Source organism: Pinus tabuliformis, chromosome 2_1 (assembly GCF_031772625.1).
Source record: "Pinus tabuliformis cultivar Carrire ecotype Pingquan chromosome 2_1, CPIR1, whole genome shotgun sequence".
NCBI classification, from domain to species: domain Eukaryota; kingdom Viridiplantae; phylum Streptophyta; class Pinopsida; order Pinales; family Pinaceae; genus Pinus; species Pinus tabuliformis.
The window spans coordinates 412076734-412102906 of NC_142299.1; the positions used below are offsets into that span (position 1 = coordinate 412076734).

Below are 26173 nucleotides of genomic sequence, written 5' to 3' on the forward strand. Positions count from 1 at the left end.
AGCCCGCCATCCTAGAGCACATAGAGGTAGAGCAGTCACGCAGTGTTGCAGCAATCCACACGGTCATTGCACCTTAGGCTTTTAAGTTTTTCCTCTGTCGAGCAGCAGTTGCCAGTCCAAACTTGAAACTTCTAGTCCAGCATTTGCCATTGTTGATTGTTCCAGTGAGCAGCGAGCAACAGACTACTCCAGCCTTCAGGTAAGTACCATTTTTTTCATTTCTAATTTTTTTTTGTAATTCTGAAATGTGTAATTGCGTTTTTTATTTTTTTCATTTAAAAAAAAAAAAATTAAAAATTAAAAAATTAAAAAAAAAAAAAAAATTACTGTATAATCATTAGTGTATTTATAACTTGATTTCTAAAAAAATAAATTAGAAAGTTGAAACCTCAGTTTCATTGTTTTTTAATTTTTCAATTTGTTTTTGTAAATTTTCATTTGTTTTTAATTTTGTAAATTTGAATCTGTTTTTGTAAATTTTAATTTTTTTAAATTGTTTATAATTTTAATTTTTTACTGTATTAATAATTTAATTTCTATTTTTTCTTGTAAATTAAAAAATAAATCAGTGTTCAAGAATCAAAACTTCAATGTGTGTGTTGTAATTGTAATGTTTCTAAATTTTTTTTATTTTCATTACAGGTTGCAACCTACAGGCTGCAACGTACATTTTGATTTGTCATTGAACTTACAACTTACAACTATGAGTCAGAGTCAAACTTCTTCTAGGAACAGTGACTGTAGCTACAGTGGTAGTGAGCCACGTGATGCAGAAGAAGAAGTTCAAAGCAGTCACAAGGGAGCAAGATACCAGAATTGGCATGGTGTTGATTCTGGAGGCCCATCAAGAGAGCTAGAAAAATTTGCAAAGGGGACATTTAATCCTCTAAAACCACTTCTAAGCTATGCAACTAGACTGCCGAAAAAGAATCCAAAAGTTGGTGGTGGCTCACGTGATTGGGTCTGCAATATTTGTGGGCATCACTTTGTTGGCAACTATACCAAGGTGAAGCAACAAATTTTGGCTATTACAGTTAAAGGAGTCAATATGTGTACCTCAAAGAACCTGGATTCAACTCAAATAGAGCAACTTTGGAGGCTAGAAAGGGCAGCGACTGGAAAAGGATTGTTTTCTAGTAGACATGTTGATCCATCCACAAATATTCATCCATCTAGTGCTTCATAAAAAAAGACAAAAGCTTCTACTGGTGCATCTCGTTCTTGTGCAATGGGTGGTACAGTGTCTGGGATGTCCAACATTCTAGATCGAGATGACACAGATGATGCAATTGGCAAATTTCTTTTTGCCAATGCAATTCCTTTCCATGTTGTTCGTTCTCCTTATTACAAGGAAATGGTCCAAGCAATTGCAAAAAAAAAGGCCTTCATATGTACCACCCGGAGAACATAAACTACAAACAACAATTTTAGATAGACAAGTGTCCAAAATTAATGTGCAGAAAGAGAGATGAGACAAACATGGTTGAGGTTTGGTTGCTCTATTGTTATGGATGGATGGACTGATATCCGAAAACGCCCACTAATCAACATCATAGTGACATCTTCAGAAGGTCCATTCTTTCTTAACGTTGTTGACTGTTCTGGAAAGTGCAAGGATGCATCTTTCCAATTTGAGCTTATTCGAGAAGTTATAGAGGATGTTGGGCCTGATAGTGTGATGCAGGTTGTGACAGATGCAGCAGCAGTTTGTAGATCAGCTGGGTTATTGATTCAAAACAGATATCAACACATTTTTGGACTCCTTGTTGTGTGCATGCACTCAATAATGCACTGAAGGACATTGGCAAGATTCAGTGGATATCAAACTTTGTGTCAGTGGCAAGAGATGTGCAGATGTTTATCTGCAACCACCACACCTCCTTGGCTATGTACAGGGCTCACATAAGGAAGGAATTCCTCAAGCCCACTGATACTAGATATGCTAGCTATTTTCTCTTAATGGAGAGGATGATAGAGGTACAAGCACCTCTACAATCCTTGGTTGTGAGTTCAGAGTGGGGAAGGTGGTCAAAATCAAAGACAGACACTGGGAAGAAGGCCAGGCTTCAAGTGTTGGACAATGATTGGTGGGCGGATTGTTCTTATTTGGTGTCATTCTTGGGCCCTATTGTGTAGGTCATTCGTTACACTGATTTAGATACTCCTAGTCTTGGAGAAATCTATGACACTTTTGATAGCATGTTGGGTCGTGTGAAGGTAGCCATTCAGCAGAGGGAGCCCTCATTAAAGTTCTATACTTCCCAGATTCGACCCATCATTCAACGTAGGTGGGATCGCATGAACACACCTTTGCACATGGCAGCATATGCATTAAACCCAAAATGGTATGTTGAGAGACCTAGGAGGGTGCCTCCTATTGATGATCCAGAGGTAAAGAAAGGCTTCTTAGATGCAATTGCAAAGATGTATAGTGAGGAGAAGGGATCAAGATTTCGAAAACAGTTTCTTTAGTTTGCATCTCTTAGTGGCCCCTTCAACACACGTGGTGCTCGGGCAGATCACATAGATCTAGCCCAAGATGACCCGATTGGTTGGTGGAGGATGCATGGGGATGATGCTCGAGAGCTCAAAGATCTAGCCATGCGTTTGTTGTCTCAGATTGCTAGTTCCTTTGCAACAGAGAGGAATTGGTCCACATATAGCTTCATCCACTCTATCAAGAGGAACAAGCTTACCTCTAAAAGAGCGAAGAAGTTAGTTGTTGTGCACAGTGCCCTACGTCTTGAGCATAGGAAGACACCTGAGTATTTGAAGGGACCAACAACATGATGGGATGTTGATCCAGAGGATGATGCACAGATAGATATGGAAGAGATATTTGATGAGAGACAAATGGGGTTGGTTGGTGTGCCACTTAGCATGTTTGAGAATGCTAGTGATTTAGATTCAGAGGGTTTGAGAATGCTAGTGATTCAGATTCAGAGGGTGATATGGTTAATCCTAATTTATTCATGCAGCAGCTCAATGCAGAGACTAGCGGGGCATTACCTTGAGGCTTGAGCATTACCTTGGGGCATTATCTTGAGGCATATTGATATTTTGCATTATGCTCGTTTATCTTTTGATATGTTGATGTTCTTATGTTATTCTGACTCTATAAAATTTTGACTCCTAATGTATCAGATTTGACTTTAATCTTTTATAATTCTATAAAATTTGGACTCTTGATGTATGATGTATGAGACTTCCCTTTTATGATTTTATGTCAATATTGAATATTCATTGTTCAGTATTCAATGTTCATAGTAGGAAGTGGAACATCAATATGGTTTAAACTTTAAACTTTAATCATAATGTATGATGTAAGATTATAAATTAGAATTTTAAATTTATATGATATTATATAATGATATTCATATCAATGATCATGCTTTGCAGCTTTTCAATTCAAACCCAATTGTCATAATGGACTCAAATAATAAATTATATTTTATATTTATAAGTTTTTAAGGCCCTGACGCTCCCCCACGTTTCCTAAAAATTGGTGGGGAGCTTTTGCATAGGCCGCTCCCGCGTACCCTCGGTCCCTCGCCCCCTCGTCCCGGAACTTTGGTGGAACATTGCCTAATTCCATGCAAAGTTGCTTGAAGACCTCCTTGATTGTGTAAACCTCTTCCAAACCATAAATTCTCCTTGACTCCATATCTCCCAAAGGAAAAGGCACTAGTCCTTCCATAGGTGGTCACCTTTAACGCATATTTCTCTTACATCACCTTATCTTTCTAGGCCCAACCTCCATACGTCATCTAGGGCATCACTTATCTCACATTCTAGCCCTTGAAAGACATCAATCTCTTGTCCATTACTGCACTAGGGTTTCCTCTAGAGGCCCTCCAAATTTCAAGAAATTCTGAAGGTGGGATCTCGAGACAAAGCAAGCCCTAGCTCAAGGATCGTTTCTTACCCTATGTTTCCCTTCGCTAGTGTCCTCATTTGGATCATCGCATTCTATTCCAAGATGTTTTGTCCCATGATCCTCTTCTCTTCCACAATTAGGTCAAGCCCCTCTTTGGTTAATCAATTCTACATCCTTGACCTAATTCTGGGTCCACTTGGTCTCGTGTGGTCTCGTAACCTAATAACTCGAAATTCACAAAGATCACATAAAGACCAATTCTCCACAAGGATTTCTATGCCTAGGAATCATCTTTACAAGATACATCCCCAAACCCTAGCCTCGAGAATCCTCTTAGCCCTTCCTAGGGAACCTATGTTATATACCTAGGGGGGTAATATGGGGTACAAAGGGAGGTACCCAAGGTAATAATGTAATAATGGGATGGGCCATAGTAATAAATAAGGTGGTTAACCCATATCATGTAAGGGACCACAAGTAGTTAGTAATAATGTAATGGGCCCATGGTATTAGTTTGATGGTATGAGGGAACCATGGTAATGATCCATGGTATTGTATATATGAGGCCTATATAGAGGCTAGAGACTCCACATGGAGAGATGTCAAGGAATATTGTATGAACAGGCATATGGCTTGTGGAGTGTTCTCCTTCCTTAAGGAGTGAATGTATGGTGTTGCCCTACCTTAAGGGTTTTGATATTAATAAAGAAGCATTTCTATCTATTTCTATCTTATTATTTCTGGGTTTATTTCTATTATCTTATATTTTTGGATCAGATCTATAACAATTGGTATCAGAGCTATAACAAGTGGTATCAGAGCTATAACAACCTATTCCCTGCTCTCATGCCCTAATTCCATGCAAAGTTGCTTGAAGACCTCCTTGATTGGGTAAACCTCTTCCAAACCATAAATTCTCCTTGACTCCATCAAAGGAAAAGGCACTAGTCCTTCCATAGGTTGTCACCTTTAACGCATATTTATCTTACATCTCCTTATCTTTCTAGGCCTAGCATCCATAAGTCATCTAGGGCATCACTTATCTCATGTTCTAGCCATCGAAAGACTTTGATCTCTTGTCCATTACTGCACTATGGTTTCCTCTAGAGGCCCTCCAAATTTCAAGAAATTCTAACGGTGGGATCTGGAGACAAAGCAAGCCCTAGCTCAAGGATCGTTTCTTGCCCTACGTTTCCCTTGGCTAGTGTCCTCATTTGGATCATTGCATTCTATTCCAAGAATATTTGTCCTTTGATCATCTTCTCTTCCACAATTAGGTCAAGCCCCTCTTTGGTTAATCAATTCTACATACTTGACCTAATTCTGGGTCTACTTGGTCTTGTGTGGTCTCGAAACCTAATAACTCCAAATTCACAAATATCACATAAAGACAAATTCTCCAAAAGAATTTCTATGCCTAGGAATCATCTTTACAAGATACATCCCCAAACCCTAGCCTCGAGAATCCTCTTAGTTCTTCCTAGGGAACCTATTACCTTGCTTTCTAAGCAAGAAAGCCATATAATCGAGTCTCTCTTGTGAATAGGTCTTGGGAATCACCCTTCATCCCTTCATTGACATATCCATTATTGTGATTCCTCTTATAACTGGTCTCCTCCCATTGGTGAAAGTCTGTAAAGAGCAGGGAGCCTTAGCTGAGGTGACAGTGGGCTATCGCTCCATTGTTTCCCTTGACCTAGTAGTTGCTCTACACGATCCCCTCTTAGGACCCCTGCTAGTATGAGCGGTTACAAGACCTACTATCATTACTACAATCATTGACATAAGTCACCTAAATTCAAAAATCTCAAAAATAAGACGATATTCAAGAACATAACTCCTCTATCAGAACAAACATAATCTCATTTGACAACATACATAATCTGAGGGTGGTACAGTGATTTGACATGTGATCTCAAGGTATGACCATAGAGTACAAAGATGCGGCCTGTGCTAAAACTTAAGAATGGTATGACAATTGTTCTTCATTTATACAATACAACAATTGTAGTCTTCCATCAAAAATGTTGGCCTCCTTGAAACACTTCATGTTCTAGCATTGACTGCTTGGGGATTCCATGAAGTGGCCCTCATCTTTGACAGAAGTCATGTGGCTTAATAGAGTGGAACTGTGTTGCATTTGCATAAGAGAGAAATGTTAAAGGTCTCTGATGTATACTTGGAACAGAGGCCTTTGATAAGGCCACGTTGGCATTATTAAACATACTTACCAGATGTTGGAATTTCTAAGTTTAACTCATTAGAAATTCTTCCTGTACTATCTGGTTTATTTCACCTACTTGTTTAATTTACTTAACAAGCTATTTACCATGTAAATACTGAAAATAAACACAAGTACAGTATCAACATCTACAGATCATCAACTGAAAGAAAACAAGCACACAAGTGACATTGTTATTTTGGACCCATGTCCCCGGAAAAAACCCAACGTAAGAAAACCGGTGCAGCTATTCAAAGAGTTATATTATTATGCAGTTTATCTAAGTACAACTGGGTGCCTAAACCGGCTCACCCAACAGAGAAAAAGATATGGCCGCAATACCTCTATATTCGGAAACAGGTATTCAGAAAACTTGTCCCATGAAACCCTCTCTGGCATAACTGAAGCTCAGCGTTGGCCCTTCTGGCCACAGCATCAGCCCCAAGACCCTCTGCGTCATCCCTTTGAGGCACTGTGCAGCCTCTAGGAGCCTCTGTGTCACTCCCTCTGTCCTCTGCGTGGATGATGCAGTCTCTCTAGGCTTTGCGCTGCCTCTGTTGGGCTCTGCATAGCTTGCACTGGCTGCTGCTCTCACTCTCTTTGCTTCTGTGTTGGTCTCCCAGTATTGTCCCTGCCTCTCTGCCTCGTACTCACTGCCCCTCACTGCTGATCATTGATTCAACTTTGCTTAGCAACCCCGCTCTAGCAAAATAAATGAGTGAACTCTAGTGTGTTCTCCAACTGACCCTCAAGCCTCTTCTTATACTTTTCTCGTTGGTCCATCAACGGCCGAGATTAAATCTTTAATCAACATCTAAGATTAGATTTGGCTTGATCCATGAACTTTGGAACATTCTAACCCAGTTTTATATTGATACCCATTAATATTTTATTTTTCCTAAGTTTAGACTTAGGAACTCCATTGAAAATATTAATTATTTTAATATCTCCCAAACCGGTTAGAATCTGACCAAACCCTTTCTAGGTCTTGGAGGTCTCATGTGCTTTAGCCTCTCCACCAATTTTCATGGCTAGAGCACATCCGATGCCACCCCAAATCAACACCAGAAATATAAATAAGTTTTTCTAAAGATGTTGAAGATTGCAAGAATATGCTAATATTAAAGTCTGAGAGCATCATTGCTTGATCTTGGTTGTTGTTAGAGAAGAAAGTGTGAATGAAAGTTCTAAGGTTTGTAAATCTTAGCAAACTAGAAGGTCATAGGGTTTGTGGATAAAACCCTAGAGTAGGACCTAGATTAATGTTACCGCTAAAAGAAGAAACCCTAACTCATGCAAGGAAGGAATGACATCACGCTGATGATGAGGACGAGATTGACAAATTTACAAGATTGATGCAAGAGGGCCAAGATCAACAACGAGTTCACATTACCCTATAATCCTCAAAAGATAAGTACTTTATATCCCTTCTTGATTATTATTGTTGTTGGCACTTTACTACTATTTACCCTCTTGTCATTGTTTCTTTTGTTGGGTTGCAATCGTTTTTCCATGGCCTCATAGTGAGGATTGCAAGTACACAGTGAAGACTGCCAAGGATCTAGCAGTAGAGGGAAATAGTGGAAGAACAAAGAAAAACTTGTGACAAGAGGACTCTCCCAAATCCATGCCTTATGTTGAGAAAAATAGTACCATATGAGATTCGATCTGAAAGGGCACAGACAAATCAACAAGTTTGAAATATACCTTGATTGTGTCGAAGGGAAGTTAATGGTGACTTCCAAATGGATCTACAAGATCTAGAATTTAGCATATGGCAGCATAGACAAGCACAAAGCAAGAGTTGAGACCAGAAGGTTCTCCTAGACAGTGGGAGAGGATCATGGCAAGATGTTTGCTCCAGTTGTCAAACACACTCCTGTTAGATCTATTATCATTTCTATTGTTTTCAAAATTGCACCAGGTGGATGTAGAGATCACTTTTCTCAAAGGAAGAATAAGTGTACATAGAGCTACCTCAGAGCTTTGAGGTACATGAGAAGAAGTCCCGTGATTGAAGAAGGCTTTGCATGATCACAAGCAAAATAGTTGGACTTGGTATTCTGGGATTAATGGATATTTGATGAGTCATGTTTGATCTCATTATTGTATGACATGTTTCTCAGGGCAGCAAAAGGACTCACATGACAGAGGGAGCAGCGATGGCAGGAAGATTTTCTTTCCTGACAGAGGGAGCAGTCAAGCCTTGCTTCAATATCAAACAATTGTGGTGATCGTTCCAGTGAAGGAAGCAATTGCAGGGATATATAGATTCATATTGGGCAGGGAGTGTCGAAGAGATGAAGAACACATCAGGATGATGATTCAATTTGCATTTTGTCTGGGCGAGAACCAAACATCTGTCGCACTCAGGACTGCAAAGGCCGAGTATATTGCAGTTGGTTTGACGAGTTGAGAAGCAGTGTGGCTCCAGTAACTACGATCAGGTGTAGGAGACGACCATGATGACAGGTCAAAGCACATTGAGATCAAGTACTGAGACATGGTACAGAAGGGAGCAGTAAGGCTCACAAATGAAAATTCGTTCTCCTGCAATGAGGCTCACAAAAAAAAAAAATGTTGTCCGAGGGCAAAGCTTGTACACTTCAGGGACAAGCTTGAGAAGTTTGTACACTTCAGGGCCAAGCATGAGAAATTTGTACACTTCAGGGACAACCTTAAGAAGTTTGTACACTAAGGGGACAACCTTGAGAAATTTGTATACTTCAAGGACAAGCCGGAGTGGTTGAGAATATTTTCCTCGATCAGAAGGAGCAGTATTGTTGTTGCATCAAGGGGCAAACATTCTCCCTAGGTTAGAATATTGACAGGTCAAAATATTGACCAAGGGCCACAAAATCCCCAACAGAACGGTGTAGCTGAAAGAATGAATAGGGCAATCTTAAATATAGTGCGCTCCCTGATGTTTTTCAAAAATGTAAAATTCATGTTTTGCGCTGATGCAGTTCTATTTATTGTATATATTAAGAATAGATGTCCATCTAATGCTATTAGAAACAAGACTCCATATGGAATGTGGTATGGGTGTGTTCCTTCAGTAAAGCATCTCAAGGTCTTTGGTTCCACCTGTTATGCCTTGATACCAAAGATACATAGAAACAAACTTGGTGCAAGAAGTCGTAAGTGTATCTTCATGGGATATTCAAATAACTCCAAAGCATATCGTCTCTATGATGAAGTCAATAAAAAGTTTGTTGTATTTAGAGATGTAATCTTTCTTGAATCATCCAAAGCTGACAATGTTGTTGAGCGGCAACTTGATCACTTGGATAGATTCGCAGATGCAAAATCATTTCAAGAATTTGATAATCAGATTCCACATCTTGAAGGGGGGATTCCTATACTAGATCAAAATGTGGAATCTTCTTCTGAAGAACTCTCTCCCCCGCATGAAACTCCAACAACGGATGATGCTTTAAGTGATGTGATTGATAGAATTGGGAGACTCAATCTTGATTCAGTCCCAACTCAATCAACGGAGCAGCCTGGACCATCTGAGAAAGGTCCTCCAAACTGCCTGATAAAGACACTTGAAAGTGTTCATCCTGATGAGGTTGGAAAGACAAGAACTAGAAATTCAAACCGGCAAAATGGAGGTGATGTAGATGACTCTAATTCACCTGTTTATATGGATGTTTCTTATGATTGTGAATTGAATTTGTCTACAGATTTCGAACCAACTTCCTTCAAAGAAGCTTCTTCTCATGACGAATGGCAAGAAGCGATGCAAAAGGAGTATGATGCCCTGATAAAGAATGGCACTTGGACGCTGGTTGATCCTCCATTAGAAATCAAACCCATTCGCTGCAAGTGGGTCTACAAGAACAAGTATAAAGTTGATGGCTCACTTGACAAGCACAAACCCAGGCTTGTGGCAAAAGGTTTTGCACAGAAGGAAGGGGTTAATTATGAGGAGAATTTTGCCCCCATAGCAAAATGGGCTACCATCCGGACACTCTTTGCCCTAGCAGCTCAGAACGGTTGGAAAGTCCATCAAATGGATGTAAAAACTACTTTCTTGAATGGAGATCTAAAGGAGAATGTTTTTATGTCCCAGCCTAAAGGATTTGTTGTGAAAGGGCATGAACATAAAGTATGAAAACTTGTGAAATCCTTGTATGGCCTCAAACAAGCACCGCGAGCCTGGTATGAAAAACTAACTGAGCATCTTCTAAAACTCAATTTCAAACATTATGATCTTGATGATGCAGCTTTATTTGTCAAGAAAGTTGGCAAAACAGTTGTATATCTTCTGGTATATGTAGATGATTTTTTGATGACAGGGAACAATGAAAGCTACATTGCATCCATAAAGAAGGAATTGAGAAAAGGTTTTGAAATGACTGATTTGGGCTATGTTCATTACTATCTTGGTATTGAAGTAACTCAACAACCAAAGTCCATATTCCTTTCTCAAAAGAAGTACATTGGAGATCCGTTGAATAGGTTTGGCATGACAGAATGCAATCCTCTTACTACTCCAATGGAACAAAACTTAAAGTTCACATCCATTGAAGGAAAAGAATTTGAAGTTGCAACAAAGTATAGACAGCTTGTAGGAAGTCTCAACTACCTAACTACTACCAGACCAGACATCTCATTTGTTGTTGGAATCCCCTCCAGGTTTATGAAAAAGCCTTGTGAGGGACATTGGTCTGCTGCAAAAAGAGTTCTAAGGTACTTGAAGGGAACTCGAGACTTTGGAATCAAATATACACAGGTGGACGACTTCAGCTTGATTGGATACTCTGATTCAGACTTCGATGGAGACAAAGAAACTAGGGTATCTACTTCAGGTTATGTTATAAGTCTTGGATCAGGAGTTGTCTCCCGGAGATCACGCAAACAATCAGTTCCAGCAGATACCACAACAGAAGCAGAATATGTGGCAGCAGCTGAGGCAACAAAAGAAATTGTGTGCCTCAGGAAAATTCTTGAAGATTTGCAGGTAAAACAAGAACAATCGACTCCACTCATGATTGACAATACCTCGGAAATAAAGTTGGCCAAGAACCCAAAGTTCCATGATCGAACGAAGCACATCAATACTAAATATCATCTGATTCGACAACATGTTGAGGCCAAAACAATCCATCTCCGCCATTGTTCCACTAATGAGCAAATTGTAGACATCTTCACCAAAGCGCTTGGAAGAGAAAAAGCTTGAACGATTCAGAACGATGCTTGGACTCACCAACATCCCTTCAGATTAAGGGGGGAATGTTAACACCTAATCATCAGGATTGGGTGAATAAGTGTAACTGATGTAAATAAATAATAGGAAATATGAATAGTCACCAGGAGATGAAGTGAACAGTCTCTCCCTCACGTATATAATAAAGATCAACCTAAATGAATAAATGTGAATTGATTTGGAGGAGTTATTGCTTGGCCTGACAGTTATAACCTCTTTGGAATAGGCCAGTTCGATACCGAACTAGCCAGTTTTGTAATGCAACTGGTCGGTTCACTAACGAAACGGCCTATTTCACCGAACAGGCCGGTTCAGGACCAATTTCGTGCAATGTGTACCTATGCAAGCTAGCATGAAAATTTTGCCTTTTATTTTTATTTTTTTATTTTTTCAGTTGGTTGGCCGACTTCTAATTCGCCCTAAGGCTAGCGTTATATTCATCCCTATGGCCCTCAGCCTAATAATAGCGCCTATGGCCCTAGTATTGCTATGCAATTCATGGTAATGTTAAATTCTTAAAGTAAAAGTGACATTCTCCTTTATCTTTCATTCTCATTATTTTACTTAAATTTTTAACATTACCATGAAATGACTGTGGATGTTTGAGAGTGGTTCCAGCCTCATTGGACTTCATATGAAGAAAGTAGAATTTTGGATTTCACTCAAAATCCAACATACTTGACAAGTTTTTCAAGATTTTAGGATTGGAGGGGTTGCAATGTTTCCATTGGATTTTGTCATGTACGAGGGTATGGAAGTAGTACTTAGTAAAGAGCACCAAGCCCTCTATGTACTTTGATGTTAGTGGCATCGGTTTTCGAACTCCTCTATCATGACTTTACTAAAAATGTACCCATCACTCAAACAAAATCTTGACATGATCTCCTACGTTTTTTTCTATGTTATTTTAATGCCTAGATGGTTATATTGATGACAAAGACCCTAATATAGGAAACGGTTTTGATGATATGTAGGCATTTATTGTAGCAGGATTTTATTCGATGCTAGAGGTCATCTAGCGGCTATTTGTTGATGTATTTTCGGTTCAGAGATGGATTGCATGTTACTTTTTGTAGCATCGGATGTGTTCTAGCCACAAAAATTGGTGGAGAGGCTAAAATACATGAGATCTCCAAAGCTCAGAAATCGTTTCTGGAAACTCAGCGTAGAAATGACTTAATTAGTATATTGACCAGTTTTTAAATGTTTCCTAAGTCTAAAGTTAGGGAATATGGTTAATTAATCAGTATTAATTAAGTCAAGGCGAGAATCATCTAGAAACTCACAAGGATCAATCCAGAGATGATCCTAGATATCGATTATGTTTTAATCTTGGTCGTTGGTGCTCCAACAGAGAATTATAAGAGGAGGTCGATGTGGTGATGGAAAAGACACTTACGTAGTTCAATTTCTTGGTAGATCAATTTCCATAGTAGCAACAGTTAGTTGTCAGGTACAGCTATAGATCAAAGTAGTGTGAGGGGCAGAGATAGTAAGGCTAGAGGAAATATTCCAGATCCAGTGAGTACATTTGCAGAGAGGTAGAAGAGCCACAAAGAAGCTGACGCAAGGGTTGCGCAGTGGCTTCTAAGGGCAAGTTCGATTTGCTGAGAGGGAAAGACGTCTTGAGTTCCAGAGACCGGGAAGGAGTCCTAGAGTGCCAGAGAAGCATCTTTCTAGCCAGAAGAGGGAAGAACGACTTCATCAGATACCAGTCAAAGGCTTGACATCAAGCAAATTGCGCAGAAGAGCACAGAGGTTGACGCAGAGGGTCGAAGGGTTGAGTTTATGAAGGCAAGTTGTGTCGAGTTTCCCTGTGCAGTGAAGAAATTCCTCACTAGATTTTTGTCAGTATTTCTCATTGTAGGATTTCTAGATTTTCAGCATCCAGTTGTACTCATAATATCTCATTGTTGCATAATAATAAAACCCTCAATTGTTTCACTGGTTTTCCTGCAATGGGTGTTAATCAAATAAATGTGTTAATTTTATGTGTGTGTGCTAGCATTTCTCAACTTCAAGCGTTTTATTTTTCCGCAGAATTTTATTTGTGAAGGTTGCATTGTGTTTATTATGATATTTGTCATAGCAAATAAATTGTTAATTAATTAACAATTAGGAGAAATAATACCAATTGCTACAATAGGATTCTAGTTTGGAACTTTCACATGTTATCAGATCGCAGTTGATCAGCTGGAGAGATCAGAAAACGAAGGAAAGGAATTTCACTGCTCAACTACAGCAACAGGCCGAAATTCCCAATGACAACGTAGTATTTTTGCCAGGAGACCGAGTTGCTTGAGGAGGCTCATTTTTCTGAGTAAGAGGCAAAAAAATCCGATCCTTCCAGATCAAGTGATTCCAGAGGCAGGGGGAGCAGCTCAACAAATTAGTTGGGTAGATCTCTAGTTGGACGCAAAGGTTTTGCAACAGTACGTTGAAGCAGATCCAACGTCGGGGTGGAAGAGAGAAGAGCACACACATAGGGAAATTTTTCCTCAGGGAACTTCTAGTCTCAAAAAGTTCGATTTTCCTTGCAGATCGGCAGTAGTTGTGACCAGATCTTCTCACTCCAGAAGGGGGTGCAAGTAGCAGAACAGCAACCGAGCAGAAGGAAAGAGGAAGTTTTCAACAGTTCATTGAGATGTCCATTGATGGGCTTCGTGATCAGGACAGGTTGGATGGAGCTTCCAACTATGTCATCTCGAAGCTAAGTTGCACGAAACGTCGAAAGGTTTCAAAGTTTCCAAAACGAGTACGTTTAGAAACGTCACCTCCCAAAAATGGAAACGTCAGTCGAAACATCATATATGTATATGTATATGTATATGTGTATGTGTATGTGTATATATATATATGAACAACACATTATCTTGCAAGAAAAAAGGGAATAAGACCTGCAAATGACAATTTAGAAGGAAAACCAAGTCAATATTAACTCTCATAGATGATTACATGATGGTCAAGTTTCAGTCGAGTTTTGGAGTTTCGGGCACGGATACGGCCCGAAACGTCGAGTTCCTAGACGTTTTGTGCAACATAGTCTGGAAGGCAAGGATGTCCTTCCTTCTAGATGAACATGGCCTAAACGCCTATATTAATGTTGTAGTGGTAGTTCCCACGGATGTAGATCAGCAAAAAGAATATAAGAAGGGAGTGGCGCGGGCGAAGCGGTTGATCCTAGATGGAGTCTATGTTGAATAAATTGTAACTAGGTTCGATCTTCATAAATGTACTTTTGATATTTGTATTTATAAAAGAAAAGAAATATTATTTTTGTTGAAGAGTCAAAGAGTCAAAAGAAATGTTGAAGACTCTTACGGCCATGTTACACTATATGATCCAAGAGGATCTCATCAGATCGATTGCATATGTCATTGTCAGTGTTCAGTGTCGTCATCAATTTATTTCGCTGTCGTCAACTTCAACAGTGTTCATTATGGATCAGGTTGTTCAGGTAATATGGTTTCTCATGGCGTTCAGTTGATATGGGTTTGTACCTGGCTGTCGACTTGTGCTCATCGACAGTTTTGCCAGCATTGGTCGACGACATCTATCTTGTCGTTCGCCTCGCAGAATTTGGTGTCGACATATGTTTTGGCGTTCACTCGCAAGATGATCATCGACATGGGTGTCATCCATTGCAGAAGTTCAATAAGGTTCGTCGTCAAGATTGTCATCGCAAATGTCGCTTTGTGACATTTGGGGACAAATGGGTTTTTCTCTATTTTAATGTAAAGTCCAAAAACCCTAATCTAAATCTAAACCTAAATCTATGCAACAATGCAATACAAAACCTAATGCTAAAGACTTAAACCTATCGGAACAAAACAATGTATTAAAAGCCTAAGCCTAAGTCCAAAAACCTAAGCTATACCAACTCTCGGCCTATGTTAACAAACATTACAAAACAATTAACATACACAATTGACCGCGCGGGCAGCCTAACTGCATCGAAGGACATGCGAGCGTTGCAATGAACGACCGTCGGAGTTAAGCCATCGGAACCGCCAGTTGTAAACCGCATCAGAGACATCGCCATGTGAACAGTCAGGTGTAAACAGTCGGGGTTTGGTAACCGCAGTCCAAAATCACAGAGGGTTAGCACCAACCATCAGCATGTGAACAAGTTCGAAATTTCACCGCGCAGTCAGGAGTTTAGTCACAGCAGGTTTGGTAGGCAGTTACGATTAGGCGTGGCAGCGCTAGGTGAGTGTCGGGATAACCGCCACCGCCAACCGTTACAGTGAATGGTCAGTGGACCGGTCGGAGCCCAAACCGCAGTTTGGCCAATCACATGAGACTGTTAACCCTCCGCCCGGTTAGCCTGACTGCGAGTGGTTTCGGCGTATCCTATGTTTATTTTTGGGTTTTGATATGGTTTGTTGTTCGGAACTAATTCGAGGACCTTGTAACCATCATCCTAGGAGTCCTCTTGCAACTAGACAAATTTCCAAAACTATCTAGAAGCAACCAAATTCACCTCAAACTTAGCCAAAGGTGGTTTTGATGTACCTACAGGCCTATAAGAGGCGGATTTTCTTCATTGATAAGGAGGACAGTGGTTTTGATTCTTGTTTGAAGATTTTGGAGGTCATAGGCAGTTTTGTTTTCAATGTAACAAGAGCATTTGAAGTCGAAATTGGGAACCGTGCCAGGCGTTGGAAAGCTGGTTCAGAGAGCTTGCTTTTGACAACGATCAGAAGTGCCTGCGTGCACATTCACCCTGATCAAATCTTTGTGTCATCAACCTCTACTGTTTCAATCCTAATAAAGCGGACCCGAAGACGTAGTCCATCAGGGACGAACTTCGTAATCAGTTTTGTTGTCTGGTATCACTGTGTTTTTACTGTTTTCACTTCTGTTATGCATCTTTCTTGTGTTTAATCAGCTGTCGTAAAGTCTTCTTCTCAAGCAGTTTTCCTCGTTTTCCGCACTTTCAGCTAACATTCAATTCATTAATGGTTAAGCAATCCTACATCAATTTTAGTCAATGAACATTTCAAATCACTAAATATATATATATATATATATATATATATATATATATATATTTGTATAAGAGTCAAAGATATCCCTCCAAGCAAAGTTACAAGTCCTCTCCAAGCAGTGACATCACTAAAGAAGCGAAAACGAAGCAGAAAAGTCAAGTCGGCCTACAGTCCTCAAATCGGCCTTAAGTCGACCTAAAGGAGGGACAGACCTCTGTATATAGAGGTTGTCCACTCTTTCAACGACAAAAAATCTACCTCTAAAATCAACGAGCAAGAAAGACAGAGAAAAAGTGAAGAAAGTCTAAGTAAAAGGAGCCTCTAGTGCAGCGAAGAAGGAGAAGACAAAACCGAAGTCTACAGGCAGATTTAAGAGTGAATTATAGTCACACGTGCGAGAAAAGGAGGGCAGTCTACAGTTATAACAGCAGCAAGATCATAGTTGCATATTCCTCTTTGTTTGGGCTAGAAACTTAGGCCTATAAGGTCTCTTACTCAAGCGAAGAAGAGACTCTCACAAGTGAAGGAGAAAGGAGTCAAAACATAAATGAAACCTCTCACACGTGCGAGAAACTAGCGTTGTAGTATTGTCACATCAAGTCTGCAACTACACATCAAGAAGAAGCTCTGTTGGACAAGAGAAGGAAGGTGTCTTCATAGGTGAATGATCTCGCTAAGTATCAAAGATAATTATCTCTTCTAGAGCTCACATAAACAAGGTCTATCACCAGCTGCCGAAGGAAGGAGGAGGAAGAAGTGTCAGGGAACTAAGTGCCGGAAGAAGGAGGAGGAAGTGTCAGGGAACGATGTGCCGGAAGGAGGATGAAGTGCCCGGAAACAAAGTGTCGGAAGGACTTAACTTGTGCTTGGAGGATATTCTTGTCAATGGTCTAGGGCTTGGCATTGATCAATAAGAAGCTTCAATAAAAGAAATTTACGAAAGGGTTTTCCTCTCTAAGAGAGAGAGGTTTTGCCCTGGCAAAGAACCAATATCTTGTGTTCTTGTTTCTTGTGTTTTGGTAGCAGTTTGATGAAGTAAACACACATAATAATAATAAGAGAAGAAGATCAAGCTAGCAATATAAATTGGGAAAGCGCTTCACAAATTGTTATCAAGTCTAGAAGAATCCTACTATATCTAATTGCCCTAGATTCTTCAACACTCCGGGATCATATACTCCCACATATATCTGGCAAAAATACTGCCAAACAGATGTGGGACGTTCTCTTCACGTTATACCAAAGTACTTCTAAGCAACAGAAGATGTACCTAGAGGAGCAGTTGAGACTCATCCAGATGCAGAAAGGGGAAGGCATAGACCCCTACCTTACCAGAATTCAGGAGGTCCGAGACCAATTCGCAGTTGCTGGGGCAGCACCTCAACCAACAAAGCTAGTGAGGTTGGCACTTAATAGTGTCTCTGAGGAGTCGCAAGTATTTGTCCAAAGCATATTGCACAGAGACAAGCTACCAGAGTGGGACAGGAAGTGCGCTTTTTTAGCAGTAGTGACTAGTGATGTTTTGTTGTAGAGGCCATTTAGAGCCTCCCGGTTGTGTTTTGGTTATAATCCCTATATATTACATGTATTGGACAGTGCACTGGGTGCCATTTTGATATAATAAATATATTCATGAATATACTTTGATCATATGTTGTCTTCTCTCTATATTCTAATGCTTTGAGTTTGGAAACATGAATGAAAATCTTTAAAAATATGTTTTTTCATACAAAAATAAATATTTAATGTATTTTTATAAAGATCGAGTCACTGAAATCAACTAGGCCGAGTCGATACTGAGTTGGAGTCGACCCTCAGTCAGTTCAGAATCTGAGTCGGAGTTTTAAAACTATGTATCACATCCATCATCTTCATCCTTCTCCCACCTTTCTTCTGGTGGAAATACATGATGAAATCACAAAAAATGGATACATTCTTCAAATATTAATCAACAGAACCCTTCAAATTATTTGTCTGCAGTTGTTTCAATTGCCAGTGATTCATTTATCCATTCTTTCTTCTTTTGAGCATCATCAATCACTGACTCTTCTTCAAACATCTACAAATTTGACAACTTATTTCTTAACAACTCTGGGTTCTTTAGAAGTCTCGAACAAACTTCTTAAGCTCATTCCAAGGTTCAACAGCAAAAATAATGATTGTACTGTGTCATAAGAAATTATCCTCAACTACAAAGGTTATAACCACGAGGGCATCTTTACTTGTCCTATAAATTCTTCATAGGCTCTGGTTTTGGTGTTTGTCTTGTCACAATCTCCCAATGGTCACTATAGGACAGCATTCACACCAATTTTTCTTTCCAAGGAGAAATTGTAGCTATTACAATTCGGCCTGTGAGAGTCTGGAATCAAAAAGATTTGAATACTTGCCATGTTATTGTTTGATATTTAATTTCAAAACTCACATCATCTTATAATACTTATTTCTCCAATAACTTCAGATCGGCTTAACTTTCTAGAAAATATTCAAGCAAACAATACCTGAATTTGTTTATCAATCCAAAAAAATACTAGACACAATCAAATCTACTTATGTCTACAGGTATTAAAAAACAAAAAGACCACATATCTTACCTCACCAGTTTAGAATTCTTACTCCTCCTTTCACTGCTATCAGAAGGTTTTTTTGACATACATGGAGAGCAACGGTCACCAAACTGAATTTTTCCTTCAGGCAGAAATAATTCTTCTATCTGATGGACTATAAGATCTGGCCAAAGTCTCTTATATGTTGTGACAGGTCCGCAGTTACTGTGTAGTGTCCTGTATTTCATAATGGGACTGCAAGAAAAACTGTATGTTTTGAACGTTCGTAGTGCCCTAGCACTCTGATGCATCCTCTCAAAACGATCTACTACATTCTTGTGTCAATCAAGTCTACTCAAAACCATACTCTAAATTCTTCTGTGGATCGTGATCCGCTGCCAATCATCCTAACATTCTTGACAGTGTTGTCATGTTGTCTGGTATGACTGTGTGCTTCATTCTCTCCTGCTGTAATCAGGTTATGTTTGTTGTTTATGCTTTGATGTTGTGATTGCCAATTGCCTACAATGTGAGCTCTTTCTGCCACGTGAGATTCTGGCAGTTTTGATTTGCTTTGATTCCTGCTAATCTGTCATCATCGGTCCACAATTACTTTCATTTTAATTGTATATCTCTGAATTGGCCTTGTCAATAGACATGGTCATCATGCACTTCAAAACCTTCAATTTTATTCAATAATTTGTCTTTGACACATCAAATATTCAAATTTTCTATAAGACATCATCCTTAAAATAGTTTTGAATTTTTACATGAATTATCCTCCACACGCCATTTTCCATGCAGATTATCTGTGTGGAATATTGGAAGACTCCAGATCCTTGTGCCAAACTTGGTCAGGTGAAATCTTGGTGACTCTGATCCCACTTGAACCATGTTGTGCTCTTATATCACTGTTAAAATATTCATACACAGCGGCAGATATGTGTGTAGATAACCAATGCTACAGGTCATTATTGAAGCATATGTGATATGCACATTCACAAAGATATGGAGCCTTGTTCCACTTTTTTAGTATGTACTATGGAACAACTCATAATTAAAGCCTTCATTACATATCCATTATGACTTATTACAGCTTTGTCATAATATATCATTAACTTTGTCCTCACATTACATTGACCTTTTCTGTCTGACTATCTTAACTAGTACCTAAGTCTTACAAATAACATCACATTGATCCATCTAACAATAAGATACTTGGAACATTTTAAGCCCTTACAATAAAACCGCTACACCAAATCAGCCTTCTTTCAAGTGTCACACATAAACACTACTTTCTAAGAGGTCAACCATTCCAATAGCATTTTTGTATGGGCATGCTTCAAAATAGATATTGCTCCTCCACAAAAAGAAGCTTTTAAACATATGCAATCAACATAGCTGAGAAGACACCTCATATATAACCAACAAAGTGATCTCCAAGCACAACCACTATCTTTTTAAGGCAAAAGTATTACACATGCACAATTAGTAAGCTATCTAACCAAAGAATCATGAAGGCATAACTAGAGACACCTGCAACCCTTGAAAATTAAAAATCTGGAAATAGTGAACCAAAACCATAGACACGTAAGCATTATTTCTCTGTCATCCTTCTCCTTACCAAAATTGCAGCCATTGTGGACATCTTTTTCCATCTTCTCTACATAGCTGGCAGCAGCCTTACATTTAACCAAAACAGCATCCTCCTCCAAACGGCGATCGTGAACAGATTCATATGCCGAAACTATCTTCTCCAAAGTCCCTCCAACAGCAAGTTTCTAAATTCAAGTAATACATAAGATGTACAAGTCTCCCATTGCAACCATATAATAATAAGAAGAAATGTGTGCACTTTCAACAACTTTGAGAAAAACATTAGGATGGTACACCTTGAGAAACCATGCTTAAAAAGCTCACAAAGACAAGTACCACTGGGTCAGAAAGAAAAACTTAACAAAAAGGAGAATAAGACATTTTACGTACTACTTTTGTGGAATGTAAACTTCTGCCATTGTTTGTGTTCTCCGACAATAGATGAGGATTTCTCCCCACCATCTCTTCCTTGAGAATCTGCCCACGAGATCCAAACACTTTTCTTTCTTCCCATATATCAACCTAATATTTTCAAACACCAGCACAAGTCAAAAAGAATAGAAATACTAATTACACACACCAGTGAAATCACAATAAAAGCAATGATATAATGAATGTTCATTGATAATGTATGTCCATGGATTTCGAGTGATAGGATCGCTGAAAACAATAACAGTAAACAATGGTAGAAAACGACAGAATTTCTACTAATACACAAACTTTAGGTGAAACATATTCTAACGTTAAGTCACTGCATCCACCAGAACAAGGATGGATAGAGTTCAACTCAAATGGAGCTACCAAATGAACTATAAGTGTATCAAGAAAAGTGACACCAATAAGAGATGCAGAGGGCAAGATTCTGAGTATATTCTTACATTTCGTGGCTCAAGAACCAATATCAAAGCCAGAGTAGAAGCCATCTAAGAAATTGGTAAGCTTTGTTTACAATTGGAAATCCGCGAGGTACTTTCTGAGAAGGATTCTCAGCAATAAATAATAATACATTCTCTATACAAAGACATAAAAAATTCTGCATGGCACTCGGATGGATCCTTGGAACACATTAAGGAAGCCGTAAAATCCTTCAATAAAGTACACTTCCAGCATCTAAGGAGGCAATCTAAACAATAGGCAGACCTAGCTGCAAATATGGTTATCAAAGAAGAATCCATGATTCAAATTTCAGATTAACAGGATTCCAAATAACCTTCAGACGAGGAACAATAATTTACCAAAGGTTACTAAGAGGTAGAGAAACAATGTATCAACACCCTCAAATGGCATTACAGCCTATGAAAATAAATCTAAAAGCCTAAACATAGAATCAAAATCAGATTTTTGAAAAACTGGGAGATTGAGGTGGCAGTGATATATGGGACAAGTGCGAGTCCATTGGATTGTCATCTAGTGGCAAGGCAGAGCGATTGTCACCAAAATGAGCCAAGCTGAACACTAACAGGCATCCTCAGCTAGAAAACAAATAAGGTGTAAAAGAGATAAGATAATTTAATTAATGCCCAACATGATGACCACAAATACGTCCAAGGGGCTGTTAAGTACAACAGCGTGGAATACAAAGTGGAAGTGCAAAGGCCACTTCTATAATATATATATAAAAACAGCAAGGTAAAAGTACATCCAAACTGGTGTATACTAGATAAAAAATTGTAGTATAGTACAATGAATTGGGAGAGCAGATCATCAATGCAGAAACATGCAATTAATACTGAGAACCCAATAATAACATCTGAGGTAGGGGATGATGTCCACCCCGAGGGGTGCTGATCAGACACCCCCAATGCTCCCACTCCTAATATCTAAAATCCCAAAGAGAAGAAACTCATGATAGATTACTAATAGGAGGATCCGGAAGTGCTGGAAAACCAAGTCTGAGATATGTCTCACAGTCCAGATAAGGTAGCCCCATGCCAACATGTGGAGGAAGACCCCTATCTTCTTGTGCTGTGTGAACTATCCCAGGATTTAGGAAGATATCCCTGTGGACATCACCAGCTGAGCCTGGATGATCTTCCTGGACCTCATGGATCTAATATTTGATGAAGTGCTAATGTCTGCCTGCCTCCTCGTGCCTTTATCGGATGTGAGCACTGGAAAGAGCGTAGCGATCAACCTGGAGGTGTCTGGTCTGGGCAGGAGTGGCTGGAATCTGGATAAGATAAGATAATTTTATTAATGTACGATGAATGACCACAGAAGCAGGTCAATGAGACTGACAGATACAGCCAGTATGAATACAAAGTGCAAGTACAAGAACAACTCCTAGAAAATGTCAAAAATAACATAACGAAAGAAGGGTGCAATAGTACAGCCCTAAAACATAGGTGCTGGTGATACAAAATACTAAATGATGTTGTCCAAGACTGGATAAGTGGAAAACTCAAGATCCAGTTGCGAGAGAGAGAGAGAGAGAGAGAGAGAGCGAGATCTGATGTTGAAGCCACTGATGTCCAAGTATCTTGGATCTGATGGCCGAGGGCAAGGAGGAACTAGGCACTGGCTTGCTATTGGAGTCCTCTGGAACCATAGGGGGCTCTAACTGTATGATCCTGAGTGGGATGTAGGAGCCAGCAATAATCCTAGGATCTGAGGTTGAAACAAACAAACTTTGAATAGATCTTTGGCTGCTCTGGAACTGGAAGGTAATCTAACCTAAGTCACCTGGTTCGAATTTGAAATCGAGTTCAACGACATTGAAGTTCAACAAAAATTCGCCATTAAAAATTTTAATCATAAAATTCGAAATAGTATAAAATTTGAATATATATATATATATATACATGAAAATTTGAAATTTAAATATATATTTTTCAAACTCATAAAATTCATTTGTTGTTTTATCATTATATTTTTTTGGATCTATTTGCATCTCTTTATTCTATTAAAGCATTTACTTCATTTTATTCTATTAAAAAAAAATTAAGTCTTAACTTTTCATCTAAATTTTATGTAGATTTCAGTCTATCCGATAAAAAACTGTAATAATGAAAGAAACTCAACTTATTATTAAATATTTCTGTGTTGCCTTATCCCTTGCTTCATGCATCTAAACCCCCAATGCATGCTTGGAGATGAATCTGGACTTAGGAATGATGGAGACACTAGGCATTGGCGTCTACGTCATGTGGACTTGGCAGTAAGAAAACCAGCGTCAAGCCTAGAGTCTATGTTTGCCATAAAGAAAACTGGATTGAAATCTGGCTCAAGACTTGGGAAACGAAAATCACGCAGAATGGGTGGCTAGGGTTTTCTAATTTTTGTTTTTTGCTGTGTCATGGTTGAATTTCAATGAATTCATGCAGTTATTGCCGAAATTATTTACCTTCAAGTTCGGTTTCCAATCCAATTCAGATTTAATTCGAAATTTATAGAACTAAGATCAAATTTGTTCGAAATGCTTTCAAATTCAGCGAATTTTGAATTTCAAGTGAAAATATCGTTGAATGCAGTGACACAAGAGTCTAGCGAGCAAGAGGAGCCCTACTCTGAATCCATTTGTACCTAATCCCTCTAGCACTCTAAGGATGTGTGGGTTGATGTATGATTTAGCACAGCTGAACCAGTCTTTGTTGATTTCTGGTAGCATCAGATGTGCTCTAAGCCTCAAAATTTGCAAGGGGGCTTAGACACATGTATTCCACAATAGCCAGAACTCATTTTGGGAAATTCCACATGGTATAAATTTTATTAAAACAATTAATTATTTTTAACGGGTGCCTAAGTCCAAACTTAGGAAATTAAAATAATTAAAGGGTATTAATCTAACTGTGGATGAAACTCCTACAAGAAGACGAGGATCAAGCCAAATGATCTGAGCCATTGATTAGAATCTACTCTGAGTCGTTGGTTCTCAAAAGAAGGATTATAAGAGGAGGCTTGATGGGCATTTGAAAAACACATCGAGTGGGAGATCAAAGATCGAATTTCTGAAGAGAGCAGCGCAACAGTTGACAATGAGACTCGAAGTGATTTCTTGCAGTGAGGGACAGGGATAGTTCCAGTTGGAGATTTCTCTTGATCCGGGAATACTCAGCGGAGGAGGCAGAGAGAGCTCCAAGAGAGGCAGCGCAAAGGCTACATTAGGCAGCGTACGCTGACGTAGAGGCAACGCAAAGCTTTGAGGAGATTCGTATTTTTGCTAGAGAGATTGATTTTTGAAGCCCGAAGCCAAGGTGTGAGACCGGGAGGACAGAATCGAAGTCGCAGAGAGGCAAATCGAATAGCAGAGGGGGTGACGTTGTCCCTAGGAGCTGTGACGCTAGGCCTACGCAGCGACTGCGCAGAGGCAGTATGGGATAAGCCATTCTATGGTTGGATCAGTTGGGATCGCCAGTGATAGTGTGAGGTATTTCTCACTAATCTTCTGTCAGTCATATTCTTTGTACTGGATAGCCAGCAAGGCATCCAGAGATTGTATTCAGAAAACTACTACTTAATAATACAAACCCTCAACTGTTGCACCGGTTTTCCCGCATTGGGTTTTTCCGGGGACATTTGTCCAAAAGTAACTACGTAAATGTGTGTGATGTTTATTTATCTCATGTGTTGTATTTAGTTTCCACAGTTTTTATTTGTGTAGGCTGCAGTGTATTTAATTCGATATTTGTCCTAGCAAACAGCAAGTAAAGTATTTAATCGAATTAACAATTAGAAGAATTAACTTCAATCGTTGCAGTAGGAATCGGTTAACCGATTTTTCACAATCTCAACATTATTGACTAGTCTCCCAAAGGGGGAGGAAGAAGGGATACCTAAAGTCTCATAATTCTACTGTCTGGTGCACTTTAGAACTCCACTAGCTACTTATTTCTCCAATCTAGCAGATCAACATGAAAGTATGAGGCAATTCTATAAAGATCTCTCTAATGAAGAGGGGTAAACATCTTTGGTCCTTGTATCGGAAGAAAGTAGAGAGGGAGCCCCCCAAGACCTTACAAAGGTAGTGATAGTGGCCATTAATCTCATAGTATGGCAAGCACCTAAAAATGAGGTATATCTCTACCTCTAACTCTTGTAGGTGGCACACCTTGCAAATCCCATTAGACTGTTGTATATAGTGGTTCGTCTCTATCTAGAGTTCATGAGAACTAAACTAAAGCTACCCCAAAGTAATCCTAAGCAAGTGCATCCAATGCCTACATGGATAAGGGGGGGAATGATGATGCCATCATGTAGCTACAAGAGGTGCTCTAAGTAGAAGTGCATCTTCGAGCCCAAGCTCAAAAGAGGTGAGATCCAAGTCCCCTGAATGTACAATCTACAGATATCCTCATTGATAGCCTAATTCAATCCCTATCTAGTCGACAAGAGATGGCTTCACACATCAAGGCAGACACTGAATGGGGGAAAGCACTTTGGCCACTAGAGAAGCCAAGATGCCTCTAAAAACCAACCTCGTGTGTTCCTAAGCAAAAATTTGAAGCGAGAGCTTCCAAGGAGCAAAGAGGCAATTAAGGGTACCTCTCTCTACTGATGGCAAAGGTTCTCAAGGACTTGACTCTATGAAGGAAAGAAACCAAGCAAAAAATGACCTCAAGGTAAAATGAGTGGACATCAAACTCTACCTAAATAATGGGCTATGGAACCATCCGCTTGCAATGGATGATGCAGCTTAAGAAGCAAGGTCTGAACTCTCTCCATCCTAGGCCTATCTATTTATAACAAGCTCAAACAAAAATCTCAAAGCCAAGAGATTTGTGGGTGTAA

The 26173-nt window shown here is 39.3% G+C and overlaps 1 protein-coding gene across 2 annotated transcripts in view; it reads right to left on the minus strand.

Moving 5' to 3' along the window:
• The window catches only part of LOC149200665 (uncharacterized), a 337216-nt gene that overhangs the window by 163814 nt on the left and 147229 nt on the right, over positions 1 to 26173 (minus strand). For both annotated transcript variants that reach the window (XM_089402773.1, XM_089402772.1), the window contains exons 4-5: positions 20837 to 20968; positions 20475 to 20631 (exon numbers count right to left, since the gene is read on the minus strand). In XM_089402773.1, the coding sequence (XP_089258899.1) occupies positions 20475 to 20631; positions 20837 to 20968 (289 nt within the window). The remainder of the gene's footprint in view (positions 1 to 20474; positions 20632 to 20836; positions 20969 to 26173) is intronic.